The sequence below is a fragment of the Rhinolophus sinicus genome, chromosome 16 (genome assembly GCF_057876585.1).
Source record: "Rhinolophus sinicus isolate RSI-liver-muscle chromosome 16, RSI-T2T, whole genome shotgun sequence".
Classification (NCBI taxonomy): domain Eukaryota; kingdom Metazoa; phylum Chordata; class Mammalia; order Chiroptera; family Rhinolophidae; genus Rhinolophus; species Rhinolophus sinicus.
Window position 1 is genome coordinate 63700196 of NC_142516.1, and position 18959 is coordinate 63719154.

The following is an 18959-nucleotide window of genomic DNA, read 5'->3' on the forward strand; positions in this document are numbered from 1 at the left end:
AAAAGTCATTTTATAAGATTTTAAAAACTCTGAAATATTTTGAAGGATTCTTTGAATCTAGCTTCTTTTTTATTGTGTGTGTGCAATTCATTTATAGCTTAATTAAAGGATGCTTAACTACTTAAAAGCATAAATGTTATGAGTATCTTTTTAATTACAGTTTTAAAAAGCATCTCTTAAGTAAGTAATGCTATCAGCTAGGGATAAAAAGATAACTAACAAACTGTCCGAATAGTAAAGTCTAGTAGGGTAAAGTCTTATAAAAAAATCATAACTACAACATGACAAATCTAAACTAGAGCAAATGGTGCTATAAGAGCAGAGGGAAATACTGTATCTAACTGTTTTGTGTGGTTAGAGATGGTTTACATAGGAGACATTTGATTTAAAACTCAAAGGATGATGTGAAAAGGCACAAAGTAATGAAAGAATGTGGTGGATTTTATTAAAATGCAAATAATTTAGCGTTTGGACCCAGAGTTTTGGAAGGAAGTTGGGGAGGGGGGAATAAGCTGGAGAGATAAGTAGGGGCTATGTCATGAAAGGTCTGAAGAGTCAAATAAGAAATTAAGACCATGCATTGTGAGGAACAGGGAGCCATTAACCTGTTAAATATCTTTGGCTTTACTGTGAAGGATGGGTTGGGAGAGAGCAGCTTGAGGGGGCCTGCAGAGTCATCAACTAGAAAAGTTTGAAGGCATCTAGGTGAGAATTGAGAACAGCAGTAGTAGGGATGGCACAAAATGGATAGAATTGAGAACTATTATATAATATCGATACAAACATTTTCCTCTGGCTTGAAAGCCCTTGTCTCTAGCTTTATCTTCTGCTTGCCCATTGTGCACCTGTTACCAGCCCACTTTCAGGTTCTTTCTCTTAGAGCCCTACATATACTATTCCATTTGCATGTTACCTTTTCTGAGAGGTCTTTTCCTGTCTAGTTAGGGATATCAATTACTATCATAGCATCTTTTTATTTTATTCTGTAGAACTTCCTTCCTCTTTCCCTCCCTCCCCCTCTTTACTAGTTTGGAAGTTACATGCAACCTGACTTCTTTTTATTTTTTCTAAATGTGGGTCTATTTCTGGTCTCTTTTTCTGTTCCATTAGTCTATATGTCTATCCTTACAGTACCAATATTATTTTGTCTTTATTACATTTCTTTATAGCACATTTTGGATTTAGGAAGTGTTTGTCCTCCAACATTGTCTTTTTTATTTTTTCAAAATTGTTTTGGTTATTTTAGATCTGTAACATTTTCATATAAATTGTAGAATAAGCTTGTCAGTTTCTACAAAAAGCCTGTTGGGATAATTGACTTCTCACTAATATTCAGTCTTCTGATACTTTATCATGACATATCTCTCCATTTATTTGGGTCTTTTTAGTTTTTTCTGCAGTTTTTATAGGTCGTGTGCGTATTTTGTTTAATTTATCCCTAAGTATTTCATGTTTTTTGATACTGTCTTTTGTCAGTGATACTGTTTTAAATTTTCTTTTTCCAATTGTTTGTTAATAGTATATAAAAATATAGTTGGTTCTTTTGTATATTGACTTTGTATTCTGTTATCTTACTAAATACACTTTTTACTTTGACTAGCTTTTATGTAGATTCTCTAGGATTTTCTTCATACACAATCATAATGTCTACAGAGAAAGTCAGTTTTGCTTCTGCATTTCAAATCAGTATACCTTTTCCTTTTCTTTTGCCTCATTGCTACTACCATGTTTCCCCGAAAATAAGACCTAGCTGGACAATCAGCTTTTGTGTCTTTTGGAGCAAAAATTGATACAAGACCCAGTCTTATTTTATTATAATATAAGGCTGGGTATAATATAATATAATGCAATATAATACCGGGTCTTATATTAATTTTTGCTCCAGAAGACGCATGAGAGCTGATTGTCTGGCTAGGTCTTATTTTCGGGGAAACACAATAGCTAGATTAGTGCTATTTGCTAGAAATACAATGTGAGTCACATACGTAATTTAAAAATTTTTAGTGGCCCCATGCTAAGAAGTAGCAAGTGACATTAAACTTAATACATTTTTTTTTTTACTTGCACTATGTACAAAATGTTAGTCACAATTTGTAGTAGTTTGCCTAAGCTTGTGATTTAAAGTAACAGACCATGTGGTTTAAAGTAACAGAAATTTTTTCTGTCACAGTTCTGGAAACTAGAAGTGTGAAATCAAGGTGTCGGCAGGCTCATGCTCTCTTTGAAGGCTGTAGGAAAGAATCCTTCCTTGGTTCTTAGGGGGTTGCTGACAATCCTTAGATTTCATCTGAGTTGTTGAATTTATTGGCATGAAAGTATTTATAATATTCCCTTGTAATTTTTTTAATGGCTAAAGGATCTGCAGTGGTATACTTTCTTTCATTTCTCATATTGGTAATTCTTATCACGCTTTTTTCTTGATTTAAAGATATTGGTTTTTATTGCTATTGTTTATCCATTTTCAGTTTCGTTTATTTCTGCTCTTTTTATTTTTTTCCTGTGCTTTTGGTTTGATATGCTTTTATTTTTCTGACATTTTAAGGTGAACACTTAGATCATAGATTAAAAACTTTCCTCTTTTCTGGTATAAGTACTTAAAGCTATAAATTTTCTTGTAAACCCTGTTTTAGCTGCATCCCACAAGTTGATTTCTGTTATTTTCATTCTGTTTAAAATATTTTCTAATTTCTCTTGTGATTTGTTCTTTGATCCATGGATTATTTAGAAGAGTGTTGTTTAATTTCTAAACACTTGGAGAATCTTATAAACTGTCTTTCTATTACTGATTCCAAATTTAATTCCTTTGTGGTCAGAGAACATGTTCTGTTTGATTTATATCCTTTTAAATGTATCCAGGCGTGTTTTATGGGCCAGCATATGGTATGTCTTGGTGAATTTTCTGTGTGCACTTCAAAAGAGTTTCTATTTTGCCGTTGTTGGGTAAGTGTTCTATAAATATTGGTATGTCAAGTTAGTTGATAGTGTTCTTCCAATTTTATGTATTCTGATTTTCTGTATACTTGTTCTATGAATTATTGAATGAGGAATGTTAACCTCTCTTTAACTGTATATCTGTTTATCTCCCCCCCTTTTTAAAAATCAGTTTATATTTATTCATCTTAAGTAACAGACTAGGTTAGTGACATATTTATTCCCCCCCCTTTTTTTTCACATTTTAAAAAATTTATTGGGGGTGACAATTGTTAGTAAAATTACATAGATTTCAGGTGTACAATTCTGTATTACATCATCTATAAATCCCATTGTGTGTTCACCACCCAGAGTCAGTTCTCCTTCCATCACCATATATTTGATCCCCCTTACCCTCATCTCCCACCCCCAACCCCCTGTTTCCCCTTTCAATGTTTTCTGGCTTTGCTTCGTATACATTGATGCTTTCTTGTTAGACATATACATGTTTAGGATTGTTATGCCTTGGTAAATTAATAACTTTTATTGTTATTATGAAACATTTCTCTTTATCTCTGCTCTGAAGTCTTCCTTTGCCTATTACTAATATGTCCAGCCCAGCTCTCTTAGGATTAAAATTTACATGTTATATCTTTTTCCATCCTTGTACCTTTTTGAAAATAGACTCTATATTTTTAGAGCAGTCTCAGATATACAGAAAAAATGAGAGGCATTACAGCGAGTGCCCCATACCCCAGACCCACTTTATTCTATTATTGACATCTTACTTTAATATGGTACATTTGTTACCATAGTAATTAATGAAACAATATTGAGACATTATTATTAACTAAAGTCTACAGTTTATTCAGATTTCCTTGGTTTTCACCCAGTAACTTTTCTCTGTTCCAGGATCCCACCCAGCTACTGTATTACATTTGGTTGTCCTGTTTCCTTTGGCTACTAATTGCGTGTGATGGTTTCTCAGACTTTCCTTACTTGTGATGACTGTGACAGTTTTGAGGAGTACTGATCAGTCACTTTGTAGGATGTCTCTCCCTCTGTTGGAATTTTTCTGTTGGAATTTTTCTGATGTTTTTCTTAGGATTAGACTGGGGTTATGGATTTTTGGGAAGAAGATCACAGAGGTAAAGTGCCATTTTCATCACATCATGTCCAATGTACATACTATCATAATGATTTATGACTTTGCTGGTGAGATCTTGATTACCGAGCTGAGGTAGTGTTTGTCATAGTTCTCCACTGTAAGGTTATTCCCCCCACCCCTTTCTATTCCTTCTGTACTCTTTCGAAGGAAGTCACTAAGCTCATCTCACACTTAGAGTAGGGAGTTATATTCACATTTTGAGGAATCCTTGAGGGCAGAGTAGTTACCTAAGTTATTCGGAATTATTTTGCATGGGAGATTTGTCTCTTTCCATTTAATTAATTAATCAATTTATTCATATCATTAATTTATATCAGTATGGACTTATGGATGTTTATTTCATACTTTCAGCTATAATACAGTACTACTTTATTTATTGAAATTATTCCAGCCATGGCTATTGGGAGCTCTTTCAGTTGGTCCTGTGTTTTTTTGACAGACACCTATCAATGTGGGTTTGTTTGTTGTTCGCTCTTTAAAATTTTTATTTTTATTTTTATTTTTTAATTATTTTTTTTTAAGAAGGGCGCAGCTCACAGTGACCCATGTGGGTATCGAACAGGCAGCCTTGGTGTTTTTAGCACCACGCTCTAACCAACTGAGCTAACCGGCCATCCCCGCGTTTGCTTATTTTTTGAGCACTTACTCTCTGGCTCTAAAAAAGTGTTCCACACTCATTTTGTATATTTCCTGGCCCAGTCCTATATTCACCTATTTCTCCAGGAAGCCTTGGTTCCTTTTATCAGAGAATAGCGTTAGAAACGATCTGCATGTGAGGTGTGATGATTACTACTGGGGTGGCATTGCCTCTGGGCCTTCTCAGCTGACTGAACAAGGAAATATACTTGTGTATGTTAACCTGTTATGTACATATATCTGTAAATTTTTCTCTGTGTAACATCTGTGTTTATATTAAGCTAAAATATGAGTTCACACTGAGTCCAATCTCAATCCATTACTACATGGATCATCCTAGCCTTCCCCCTTGCTTATCTGTAAGCTCCTACTCTGACAGTGAGAAATCTGGTTCCCACTATCCATCGTCCATTTATGTAATGGTTCAATTATTTTTAAAAACTTTTATTTATTTTAAGTATGTTTTTCCAGGACCCATCAGCTCCAAGTCAAGTAGTTGTTTCAGTCTAGTTGTGGAGGGCGTAGCTCACACTGGCCCATGTGGGGATCGAACCGGCAATCCTGGTGTTACGAGCGTCACGCACTAACCAACTAAGCTAACCAGCTGCCCCTGTAATTGTGCAATATTAGTATACATGTATAGCAGTGTCAGAATTGTTAACTCATACCCCTGTGGGAAACAATTTTATCAACTAGAATGCCTATGTACAGGTCCTTTTGACTTCAGTTTTACAAACTCCGTTCATTTCTAATGTTACTTTGGTCAACATCTTTTCCCTCCCACCCCCTTCAGTGAGGTTGTTTCATACATTTGTAATAGTTGTACAGTTATGTTCTCTTGATCTGCTCCACATTCCTTCAGGGGATCCCCAGAACTCCTCCGTGTTTTTAAAAAATTTTGCATGCACTAAAGCTGTAAAGTTCTATAAATTTTGACAAAGCATAATGTCATGTCGCACCATTACAGTTTTATCTCTGTAAAAAATCCCCTGTACTTCAACTCTGACACTTTTGTGCCTCACCACATTCAAGGGCTTTGTGATGAGGCACAGAGTGTACCACTGATGTCTTTTGTACTGATTCTGTAGTTTTGCCTTTTCTAGAATGTCATATAAATGGAATCATATAGTATGTAGCCTTTTCAGACTGGCTTCTTTCACTTTGCAATATGCATTTAATGTTCCTCCACACTTTGTCGTGGCTGGATAGCTCATTTTTTTTTTAATCACTGACTCATCCATTGTCTGTTTATCCACTCACCTATTGCTTCCAATTGTTGGTGACTATGAATCAAGCTCCTGTAAACATTGTGTGCAGATTTTGCATGGACTTAAGTTTTAAAATTAATTGGGTAAACACCTAGGAAAGTGATTGCTGGATCGTATAGTAAGCTTATATTTAGCTTTGAAAGAGACATCAAACTGTCTTCCAAAGTGGTTCTTCCCTTTTGCATTCCCATTAGCAATGAAAAGCTCCAGTTCTGCATCCTTCATCAGCATTGGGTATTGTCAGTTTTTAAAATTTTTTTAGCTATTCTAATACTGGTATTTCATTATTTCAGTTTGCATGACTAATGGTGTTGAGTATTTTTTCACATATGTATTTGCCATATGTATATCTTCTTTGGTGAGGTATATGTTCAGATATTTTGCGAATTTCTTAATTGAGTTGTTTCTTTACTATTGAGTTCAAAGAGTTTTTTGTATATTTTGGATACCAGTTCTTTATCAGATACATGTTTTGCAAATACCTTCTCAAACTTTGTGGCTTGTCTTTTGTTGCTTGACTTAATGTCTTTTGGAGAACAGAAGTTTTTAATAAAGTCTACCTTACCAGTTTTTTCTTTCATGGATTTTGCTTTTGGTGTTGCATCTAAAAACTCATTGCCAAACCCAAAAGTAGATAGTAGATTTTCTCCTATATTTTCTTCTAGAAGTTTTATAGTATTGTGTTTTATATTTACAGGTCTGTGTTCCATTTTGAAATACTTTTTATAGAAGGTATAAGGTCTCAATCTACAATTCTTTTTTTTTCTTTTTTCTTTTTTGCATATGGGCGTCCAATTTTTCCACCACTATTTGTTGGAAGACTGCCTTTTCTCCATTGAACTGCCTTTGCTTTTTTGTCAAAGGTCATTTTTTTACTTATATTTTTTATACAAGGAATTTTTATCCATTGTATAAAGGGAGGGTTATCTGGCACCCCAGAACGTTCTGGGCTTCATTAAGACTGTCCATTTCACAATGCTCGCTCCAGTTGTTGGTGATTAAAAGAGCTCCACACGCCTATGGTCATGGGCACTGATGAGGGCCCACAGCCTTTGGCTCCAGCTGCCCCCCCCCCACCCGTGTTGGAGCTGTGCGGGAGTTGTGGAGGCTTGCTTCCTGGTCTTGCCTTACGGAGATAAAAGTCATACACCATAAAATGCACTCATTTAAAGGCTGTAAGTCCTTGGTTCTTAGCATATTTACAGAGTTTTATAATCATCAGTGTAACCTAATTTAGAGCATTTTCATCACCCAAGAAAGAAACCTTGTGTCCATTAGTGGTGTCTATCCCACCCCCCTCTCCCTACCCCAGCTCTAGGCAACCACTACTCTGTTTTTTGTCTCTATAGATTTGTCTGTTCTGGACATTTCATATAAATGAAATCATGCAACATGTACTCTTTTGTGACTGGGTTCTTTCATTTAGAATAATATTGACATTCATTATTGTTCAGCTTCAGCTTCAGGTGTACAGTGCAGTGATCAGGCATCTACATCGTCCCTGAGGTGGTCTCCCTAATGGGACAAATGTCCATTAGATACCCTGCAAAATCTTTACAACACATTTAGGATAGTATTTTTGAGGTTCATTTAGGTTGTTGTATGTATTAGTACTTCATTCCTTTTTAAAAAAAATTGTGGCAAAATTTATATAACGAAATTCACCGTTTTAACAACTTAAAAATGTGCAATTCAGTGGCATTTACTACATTAACAATATTATACATCTGTCGCCGCTGTCTAGTTCCAGAATGTTTTTATTGCCACAAAAGGATGGAAACCCCTTTCCCTTTAAGCAGCCACTCTCCATCCCCCTCCTCAGCCCCTGCCAATCACTAGTTTGCTTGCTTTCTCTATGGATTTGCCTATTCTGGGTATTTCCTATAAATGGAGTCATATAATATGTGATCTTTGTGTCTGGTTCCTTCCACTTAGCATAATGTTCATCCATGTTACGGCTTGTGTTGGTAATACTTCTTTTCTTTTTGTGGCCGAGTAATTTCCATGGCATGGAAATATACATTTTGTTTATTGATTTATGACTTGATGGTCATTTGGGTTTTTTCTACATGTTGACTATTTTGAGTGATGCTGCTATAAATACTTGTATACAAGTTTTTATATGGACATGTGTTTTCATTTGTCATAGTAATCCACTTAAATTTAGTGAAATTATGATATAGTTGGGTTTGAATTTGTTACCTTGCTATTTGTTTTTACTATCTCCTATCTGTTCTTTGTTCCTTTCTGGATTAAGTGTATTTTAGTATTCTATTTATCTCCACATTGGTTTATTAGCTGTACATCTTTTTTTGTAAGTAGTTGCTTTAGGGTTGATAATATGCATGTCCGCCGTATCACAGTCCACGTTTACACAGCACTGCACTACTTCTTGGGTGCCCAGCACTCCTCATTCCGCACACTCCTGTTCTCTGCGTAGCTCGAGCTCACTTTCTTACTTTGCACTTTCTCTCCACCTCACTCTAGGGTGGCGGTTCTCCACCCACCCAGCTAACGCCACGCTTGTCAGTGTTCTCTACTGTTCATCAACATTTGATACAGTTGATTGGTCAGTCCTTAGGTTTTGAAAAACCTCATTGGTTTTCGGGATGCTATACGATCCTGATTTCTTTTCTAATTTATGACGGTTGCTTCTCAGTTTTCTAGCTTCTCTTCCCTTACGTCTAAAGGTTGGAGTGCCTTAGGCTTAGACCTTATACCCTTTCTTATAGTATTTGTCACTTTTTAGAGTATCTTATCTAATCCCATAGTTACAAGTATCAATAGATTGCTGTTGACTTCAGTCTTTATATCTTTATCAAACTGCACAGTATATTGAATTGGACTGACTGCTCCACTTGAATGTTTCCGTAGGTGTGTAAAGCGTAACTTGTCCAAAACAGGAGTTTTAGTTGGTTTCCTCAGATCTGTCCTTTGCTCACACCTGACCACGTCAGTCCATGGCAGCACCGTTCACACACTTGCTTAGGCCTCAGACTGCACATCGTTCTTCCTTTCTCTTTCCCCTCATCCCTCCAATCCATCAGCAGCAATTTTGCTTTTAAACTACATCCCAAATCTTGCCATTCCTTGTGGCTCCACTCGTTTGCCCTAATATAAGCCATTATTATCTCTTTTTCTGGACTGTTGGAATTGCTTTTTCACTGCTCTCCCTGCTTTTGCTCTTTTCTCCTTCTCGTCTAGCAGCTGGTGTGTTTTTTTCCAAAGACATAAATAACAGCACATCACTCTCATCTAGAGACCACTATTACGTCGTAGCTTCCTATCACACTTAGCCTAACACCCAGACCTTAGCTTTGCCTAAAAGGTCTATGTGGTTTCTTCCTTCACCGACCTCATCTGCCCACACAGGCTCCCCTACGCTCCAGGGACACGGCCTTCTTGCTGTGCCCCAAAGATCAAGTTATTTGCTTGCCGTATGGCTTTTATTTTGTATTTTCTTCCCACTTGGAATGTTCTCTATCACCATATGATTAATCCTTTATCACTTAGACCTCTCCTTAGATCTTACTTCCTTCTTCAACACAGTCTTCCCTGATTGCACTATAAAAATAAGGCCTATTACCACTTTCCCTCAATTTTTTTTTTTTTTTTTAAGGATTTTATTCGGGAAGGGGAACAGAACTCCATTGGGGAACAGAGTGTACTTCCAGGACTTTTTTCCAAGTCAAGTTGTTGTCCTTGCAATCTTAGCTGTGGAGGGTGCCATTCAGCTTCAAGTTGTTGTCCTTTTGGTCTTAGTTGTGGAGGGAGCAGCTCAGCTCCAGGTCCAGTTGCCGTTGCTAGTTGCAGGGGGCACTGTCCACCATCCCTTGCGGAGTCCAACCGGTAACCTTGTGGTTGAGAGCCCACGCTCCAACCAACTGAGCCATCCAAGAGCTCAGTGGCAGCTCAGCTCAAGGTGCCATGTTCAATCTTAGTTGCAGGGGGTGCTGCCCACCATCCCTTGCGGGACTCAAGGAATTGAACTGGCAACCTTGTGGTTGAGAGCCCACTGGCCCATGTGGGAATCAAACCGGCAGCCTTCGGAGTTAGGAGCGCGGAGCTCCAACCACCTGAGCCACTGGGCCGGCCCACTTTCCCTCAATATTGATTTATTTTTATTCATAGCACATATGCTTTCTGAAATTATTTATTTACAAGTCTATACTTATTTACTGATTACTTCCCAACTATAATATAAGCTCCATAAAGATAGGGCGTTTGGTGTTTTCATTGCTTTAATTTCCAGCATTTAGAACAATGAGGCGCAGTTGTATGTTATTGATAGACCAGCAGTGATTGTTTACCATACATAAGAGCTTCTTCCCATTAGCCATAAAACTGTAAAATTGTTATGAATAATACAGACAAACAATGTACAAGACCTGGGTGAAGGAAATGACGATGAAACCTTCCTTAAAGGCTTTTTTTTAAAGCCCATTCTGAATAGAACGGAGAGCCATCCCATGCTACTGACTGCAGCACGTAATGTGAAGATGCCCGTCCTCCTTAAATAATCTCTGTGTTAGAGCAATTCCGAAGATCTCAACTTTTTCCCCCTCTGATACTTGATGATGAGGTTGGATGAATAAGCTTAGAAAGTCTTAAAAAAGGATGAAGAGGGAGTTTATCTACCAGATCAAAAAACATGGAGAACTATTATAATTAACTGTGGGTGGTACTAGCTTGGAAATTCGCTAATGGAACAAAATAGAGGTTAGATTTTATAGGATTCTGTAGGATTTTTAGTATATGAAAGTAGATGACATTATTATAAATCACATTTTGTAGAGCATTTGTAAAGCAGTGATACCCATTAGGTATATTTGAGGTGTGTGGTATTCTTTACTCTTACAATCAGGCACCTAGTTAACTATGCCCTTAGGTCACCTTCTGTTTTATAAAATATTTCCCTCATTCCTAGACAGCTTAATTTTTTATTTGATTGTGTTTACCCCCTTCCTTTTTAATTTATTACTACTTTTATTATGTGTTTCATACTCAAACTTAATAGAATTTCTTTTTATTTTATTTTAATTTTTTATTGGAGAATATTGGGGAACAGTGTATTTCTCCAGGGCCCATCAGCTCCAAGTCATTGTCTTTCAGTCTAGTTGTGGAGGGCGCAGCTCACAGTGGCCTGCCTATGTGGGGAATGAACCGTCAACCTTGATGTTATTAGCGCCAAGCTCTAACCAACTGAGCTAACCGGCCGCCCCATGTTGTCCCTTTTTTGATACTCAGATTTTAGTCTCTTTACATCTGGAATAATAGTACCTTGAATGTTTGTTTATCTTTCATTATATTGACTTTTTTTTTTTTTAGAATTTTGTTCTTTAGTTTCAGCCTGACTGCCTAATCCCTCGTGATTAGATTAAGGCTATGCTTTTTTTTTTTGGGGGGGGGGTCAGGAATACTTCATAACTAATGTGGTTTATCCTTCTTAGTGTATCAGTCACATCAGAGGGCATGTAGTATCAGTTTCACCAATTATTAGTGATGTCAACTTTGATTACTTGGTTAAAGTGGTGGCTATCAGATTTCTCTGGTGGTACTTTATTTCTTTGTAATTATTAGTATCTTTGGGGAAAGGCTCTGAGATTATATAATTACCCCATTTCCAACAGCCTTCTACTCAGTGGTTTTAGCAACCGTTGATAAATTCTTGCTTGAATCTGAATAGTGTGATTGTAAAATGGTTTTCTATCATTCCTTCTACGCTTACTAGTTGGGATTGTATTGTGAAGAGCATTTCTTTCCTTCTTCCCCTTCATTCATTTATAATTTCAGTATGGACTCAAGGTTTTAAAAAAATTAATGTGTTATATATGCCATTACTGTCATTCAATTTGATGCTGAAGTGGTTCACAGATTGGCCAATGGGAAACTCTTCAAAATAGTTCATGCGTCTTTTTGATAGGGCCCCCATTAGTCTTTGAGCAATGTTTTTTTGTTTTTGTTTTTTCTTTTTAAATTTTTTTCTCCCTTGTATTAAGATGTTCTCGGTGTATCTTGTACTTTTCTTGCCCAGCCTTGGAATTGGCCATTTCTCCAAGGAGCTCTAGTATCTTTTTATTTTTTGGTTGTTGCTGTTTGTTTTCTCATATCTTTTGGTAGGGAATTATTTTTAAGAAACAAAAATTTAGGGGCTGCTTATGTTTGTTGCTGGTGGGGTGACTCTGCTTCTGGATTTTATTTTTAGCAGAAAGGGGATATAATTCACATACCACACAATTAATTCATTTAAAGTATACAACTCATTGGTTTTTAATGTAGTCACAGATGGCTCAACCATCACCGTGATGAATTTTAGCACATTTTTGTCACTCCGCTAGTAGTCATTCTCCATTTCCTCCAACCTGCTAACCTTAGGCAACCACCAATCTACTTTCTCTTTCTATACATTTATTTTGGACATTTCACATAAATGGTCTGTTTTGATAAATATACCATGAGCTTTTTCTGTTCTGTGATCCAATTCAGGGTAGTGCATTGCATTTAGTATATATGTATTTTAAAATTACGAGTTCATATTGATACCTCTGACTCCATTCTAATACATAGATTCTTATTTGCCTTCTCCCATCCCAAATTTATATCTCCGTTTTATCACAGCAAGAAATTTGATTTCCAACAATTGTTCAGTCATACTTGTAAAATATACAGAATAATTTCAGAATTGCTACAACCATACAACTGTAAAATGCAAGCCTTCTAAGTAAAGCTTAAGATTTCTTTTTCAGTTCTTCATGTTAAATTGTTCAAAAGGTACTTGGATTAGTTCTTTTTTCATTTCCTTCTATATAGTTATTATCAACTTGATACACCATTAGGTATATTGGCTCACATATCTTTAATGGTGAAGTTAGGTATTTAACCAGGTCAGTGTTTTTTTAATGGAATTTAGTAATGGTTCTTTTCTAGACTTTTAACATGGTATATAACAGTGAATATACCTTGCTTATGTATTTTGTTTGCTCTTGCTAGTGTTTAAGAATTTTGAATTATTTGCTGATATTTTAAAACTTGGAGATTTACAGTAAAATCCTGATTTCTGGTTTCTCTGAAAAAGGCAAAAAAGAAGTTCTGGTTTTGCTAAGTAAGTCCTTTGGCAACAGTTGGATAGATCTGACTAGTAGTGGGTGCCTGCATTCTCTAGTTCCCACGACTCTTATATCCTGCCTGATCCCTTTAGGCATTTGTGTTTGCAGCCCTTCTTTATAACCCTCCTTCTTTACAAAACTTTCAGTGGCAGGTGCAACAGTAGAGAATTACACTGCTTTGTGTTCTGAAAAAAGAACTGATTTTATCTGAAATGACTTACTTTTTTAGTTTCGTAGTTTTCATGACCTAGCCAGCATAACTGATGTTGATAATGCTTTCTAAATGGAATCACCAAAGACCTATTTTAAATTGCTTAAATGTAACAATAATTTTGGTAAAACTGTACTTTCTTTGTGATTTAAACAAAGTTCATCATTCATTCTGCATGGGTTGGAACACCAAGGAACACACAGATAGTTTTGAAGATTTAAAAAAGTCCTTTTGTTATAGTGAGAAGAATTGTGTAAACTACATTTAACCTTGTAAGTTGGAGATTATAACATTTTGTTGATGCCAGCAGCATTTATTTATTAAAATGTAAGCCATTTAAAGAATAAAGTGAAATGAAGTTGATTCTGAAAGATTATGTTAGCTGTAGTTGAAAAGAGAAATTTAATTATGAAACAAAGCTTTTACAAATATTTTAATTTTTTCAAAAGCTCTTGTTAATACAGACTAATTTTTACCAGAGATAAACAAGGTCATTTCATAATGATAAAGGGGTCAGTTAATCGAAAGGACAAAATAGTTCTAAATGTCTGTGCCCTTAATAACAGAGCATCAAAACACATGAAGCAAAAACTGATAGAACTGAAGGGAGAAATAGACAAATTGACAGTTATAGCCAGAGATTTCAATACCACTCTCTTAATAATTGGTAGAACAAGAGGACAGAAAATCGGCAAGGGTATAGTAGACCTGACCGACACTATTAACCTACTTGACAAGATTAGCATTTGTGGACTTTCCAACAGAATACACATTCTGCTGAAGTGCACGTAGTATATTTATCAAAATAGACCATATTCTTAGCCATAAAACTAGTCTTTGATAAATGTAAAAGAATTCAAGTCACACACATTATATTCTGTGATCACAGTGTAATGAAGTTAGAAGCCAACAGCCAAAGATTCTTGGAAAATTCCCAAGTACAAAATTTGGAGCCTGAAACATACTTTTAAAGAGCCTGTGGCTCAAAGAAAATATTTTGAGAAAGGGGAATTAAAAAGTATTTTGAGCCGAATAAAAAGAAAACACTACATTCCCGAATTTGTGGGATGTCACTAAAACATTGCTTGGGGAGGGATTCATAGCACTAACTACCTACATTAGAAAAGAAGAAAGATCTCAAATCAGTGACCTCAGCTTCCACCTTAAGAAACTAGAAAAAGAAGAGCAAATTAAATTTTACATAAACAGAGGAAAGGAAATAATAAATATCAAGTAGAAATAAATGAAATATAAAATAGAAATGTAATAGAGAAAAATCAGTGAAACCAAAAGCTGGTTCTTAGAGAAGACCAGTAAAATTGATAAATTTCTAGCCAGACTGAATATGAAAATGAGAGAGAAGACACCAATGAATGATTATGAAAATGAGAGAGAAGACACCAATTAATGGTAGCTGGAACGAGAGGGATGACATCACTATATATTCTAGTGATATTAAAAGGATAATAAGGAAATACTATGAACAACTTTATGACAGTAAATTTGACAACTTAGATGATAAATGGACAAATTCTTTGAAAGACACTGTTGTAGACTGAATGTTTGTGTCCCCCCCCATATTCTTATCTTGAAACCTAATCCCACATGTGATGGTATTTGGAGGTGGGACTTTGGATGGTGCTTTGGTCATGAGGGTGAAATCCTCATGAATGGGATTAGTGCCTTTCTATAATAAAAGAGACCCAGAGAGAGATCCCTCACTCTACAGTCATGTGAAGTTACAGCAAAAAGACAGCCTTCTGTGATCTAAGAAACCAGCCCTCATCATACACTGAATCTGCCAGAGCCTTGATCTTGGACTTCCCAGTGTCCAGAACTGTGAGAAATAAGTTTCTATTATTTATAAGCCATTCAATCTATGGTATTCTGGTATAGTAGTCTGATGCGCTTGAGACAGACGCAAAGTACAAAAATTTACTCAAGAAGAAATCGAGTAACTTTAGAGTAGTCCTATATGTGTTAAAGTAATTGAATTTATAGTTAAAAACCCTCCCCACAAGAAAACCCCTCAAAACCCAGATGATTTCACAGGTAAATTGTATCAAACATTTAAGGAAGAAATAATACCAATTCTATACAGATTCTTCCAGAAAATTGAAGAGGAGGAGATTCTTCCCAACTTAATGTGTGAGACTAGCATTAACTTGCTACCCAAACCAGGTAAAGATAAGAAAAGCATACCACAGACCAATATCTCTCATTAACATACACAATTTCAAACAAAATTTTAGCAAGTAGAATCCGGCATATATAAAAAGGATAATATATCATGATCAAGTGGGATTTATCTTAGGAGTGCAGGGTTGGTTAATAATTTGATAATCAATGTAATTAATTCACCATATTAAAAAGTAGATAGAAAAAAAGTGGATAAAGAAAAGCCATACGATCTCAGTGGATACAGAAAAAGTATATGATGGGGCGGATGGGTAGCTCAGTTGGTTAGAGCGTGAGCTCTGGGCAACAGGGCTGCTGGTTCGAGTCCCACATGGGCCAGCGAGCTGCGCCCTCCGCAACTAGAATGAAGACAACAAGTTGCAGCTGAGCTGCCCCTGAGCTCCCGAGTGGCTCAGTTGGTTGGAGCGCGTCCTCTCAACCACAAGGTTGTCAGTTTCACTCTCGCAAGGGATGGTGGGCTGCGCCCCCTGCAACTAAGATTGAACAAGGGCAACTGGACCTGGAGCTGAGCTGCGCCCTCCACAACTAATATTGAAAGGACAACAACTTGACTTGGAGCTGATGGGTCCTGGGAAAAACACACTGTTCCCCAATAAAGTCCTGGAAATCACACACACACACACACACACACACACACACACACACACACACAGAGAGAAAAAGTATATGATAAAATCCAACATTTATTCCTGGTAAAAGTCTCAGGAATAGAAAGGAACTTCCTTAACTTGAAAAAGAGCATGTATGGAAAACCTACAAGTAACATCATATTTAGTAGTAAAAGAATGAGTGCTTTCCCCAAAGATTAGGAACAAAATAAAGATGCCCATTCTCAAGAACCTGAATAAATGCAGAGTTAAACCTTGTTCATGGGTTAGAAGACTGAATATTGTTAATCCTCCTTAAATTGACCTCCTTAAATTCAACACAATCCCAGTTAAAATCCACTAAGCATTTTTTGGGGGTAGAAATTGACAAGCCAATTCTAAAATGCATATTGAAATGCAAAAGACTTTTTCAAAACAATTTTGAAAAAAGAACAGTTGAAGACTAACACTGCCTAATTTCAAGATTTATTAAAAAGTTGCGTTAATCAAAACCATATGGTACTGATATATAGACGAATAGTTCAATGGAACAGAATAGAAAATCCAGAAGTAAACAACACACATATTGGAAATTAATTTTTGAACAAAGGTACAAAGGCAATACAGTAGATAAATAAATGGTATTTTCAACAAATGGTGCTAGAAAAGTTAGATATCTATATGTAAAAAAGTGACTCTTGAGTCATACCTCACACCATATACAAAAATTAACTCAAAATGGATCATAGACCTAAATTTAAAACCTAAAATTATAAAACTTTCAGGAGAAAACCTTTATGACCTTGGATTAGACAGTGATTTCTTAAATATGATACCACAGGCATAATTTACCGTTTCCCCGAAAATAAGACCTAGCCGGACAGTCATCTCTAATGCGTCTTTTGGAGCAAAAATTAATAATAAGACCCCGTATTACATTACATTACATTACATTACATCCAGTCTTACAGTAAAATAAGACTGGGTCTTATTATTAATTTTTGCTCCAAAAGACCCATTAGAGCTGATTGTCCGACTAGGTCTTATTTTCAGGGAAACACAGTATAAAAGAACAGATTGACAGATTGGACCTCATCAAAAATAAAAACTCCTTTTCAAAAGGCACTATTAAGAGAAAAAGATAAGCCACAGGTTGGGAGAAGATATTTGCAAAACATATACCTGATAAATGACTTATCTCTAGAATATGTAAAAGACCTTTAAAACTCAATAATTAGTAAACAAACAACCCAGTTAAAAAATGGGCAAAAAGTTTGAACAGAAACTTCACTGAAGAAAATATATGGATGGAAAATAAGCACATGAAAAATGGTTCACATCTCTAGTTATTAGAAAGATGCAATTTAAAGCTATAGTTAAGTATCACTATAGACATGTTAGAATGTCTAAATTAGAAAGTAAAACTATTTGGCAGTTTTTTAGAACTACATAAACACCTACCAGGTGATCCAGCCATTCCATCTTAGAAACTTAAATGAAAGCATATGCCTAGAAGGCTTGTACATGGGTGTTCATGACAGCTTTAATAGCCCCAAACTGGAAATAACCCAAATGTCTATTATACAGGTGAATATATATACGTTGTGGCATATTTAAGAGTTGATTACTACTTAGCAATAAAGAGGAATGAACTATTGATATAAACAACCTGGATGAATCTCAAAATAATTATGATGAATGAAAGAAGGCAGACTAAAAAGAATACATACTATAAGATTCCATGTATATCAATTCTAGAAACCAACCTATAGTGACAGAAAGCAGATCACACATTCTCTGGGGGGTGGTGGGGGAGGAGGGATAATGAAGGGGTACAAGAAAATTTTGGGTGTTGATGGATATGTTTACTATCCATCAACACTGTGGTTGTAATGATTTCACGGGTATATATATTTTTGAAAACTTAACCAAATTGTACACTTTAAATATGTGTATTTTAGTGTATGCAAATTATACCTCATACAGTTGTTTTTAAAAAGCACATAAAATCCATGGAAATATTTAAAACCTCAGAAGCTTTATTTTATTTTTACAGATACTGAGTTCATGAGTTTATTGGTTGCTATTACCTTCATTTTTTTGTGTTAGACTTTGACTAATTCACAGTGTACTCACTTCATTTGTTTAAATGTGAAGCTTAGCTCTAGGAATCCTGTAACTTAGAATGATCTTTTAAATGGTCTACATATTGTTCGTTAAGTACATTTTCCTCGTAGGAAAGCACCATAGCCCACCTCTGACAGTTTGATTATTTTTAATAGAGCCGTAGGCACACAAAAGGATCATAGTTGCCTTACAAATGAATTGATGCTGCAGATTTGTACTTTGTAGGAGGTAAACGCCGACAAGGTGATACCAAAACAGCCTTCTTCTACTGAATGACAACAATTTATTTATAAATCCAGCTGGGAAGTGTGCTAGTTGATCACTGTTAACTCAGGAGTATTTTAATTTTAGTGAGTCAGGATGAAGTATTTTATTTAAGTGATGTCTTTTTTGTTTTTCCTCTTCTAGGAAATATAGCAGCAGCCATGATAGAAGACAAAGGGCCAAGAGTGACCGACTACTTTGTCGTGGCAGGTCTCACTGATACATCTACTCTATTGGATCAAGAAATAAATCGTTTAGATACTAAGTCAACTGGACCTAAAGCTCCAATTACAGACATTGCAGTTATTAACAAATCAGCTGGGGAGACAGTACCTGAAGGTTACACCTGTGTTGAAGCCACTCCGTCAGCTCTCCAAGCAAACTTGAACCATGGAAGTCTGAAAAGCCCAGAACTTTTCCTCTGTTATAAGAGAGGGAGAGATAAACCACCCCTTACTGACGTTGGGTACGATGACTTATTTT

General features: G+C 36.0%; 1 protein-coding gene across 5 annotated transcripts in view; it reads left to right on the top strand.

The window, feature by feature from the left end:
• The window catches only part of DENND4C (DENN domain containing 4C), a 96360-nt gene that overhangs the window by 4364 nt on the left and 73037 nt on the right, over positions 1 to 18959 (top strand). For all 5 annotated transcript variants that reach the window (XM_019750356.3, XM_019750354.3, XM_019750357.3 and 2 more), the window contains exon 2: positions 18621 to 18942. In XM_019750356.3, coding sequence (XP_019605915.3) covers positions 18638 to 18942 — 305 coding nt within the window. In that variant the 5' untranslated portion in view covers positions 18621 to 18637. The remainder of the gene's footprint in view (positions 1 to 18620; positions 18943 to 18959) is intronic.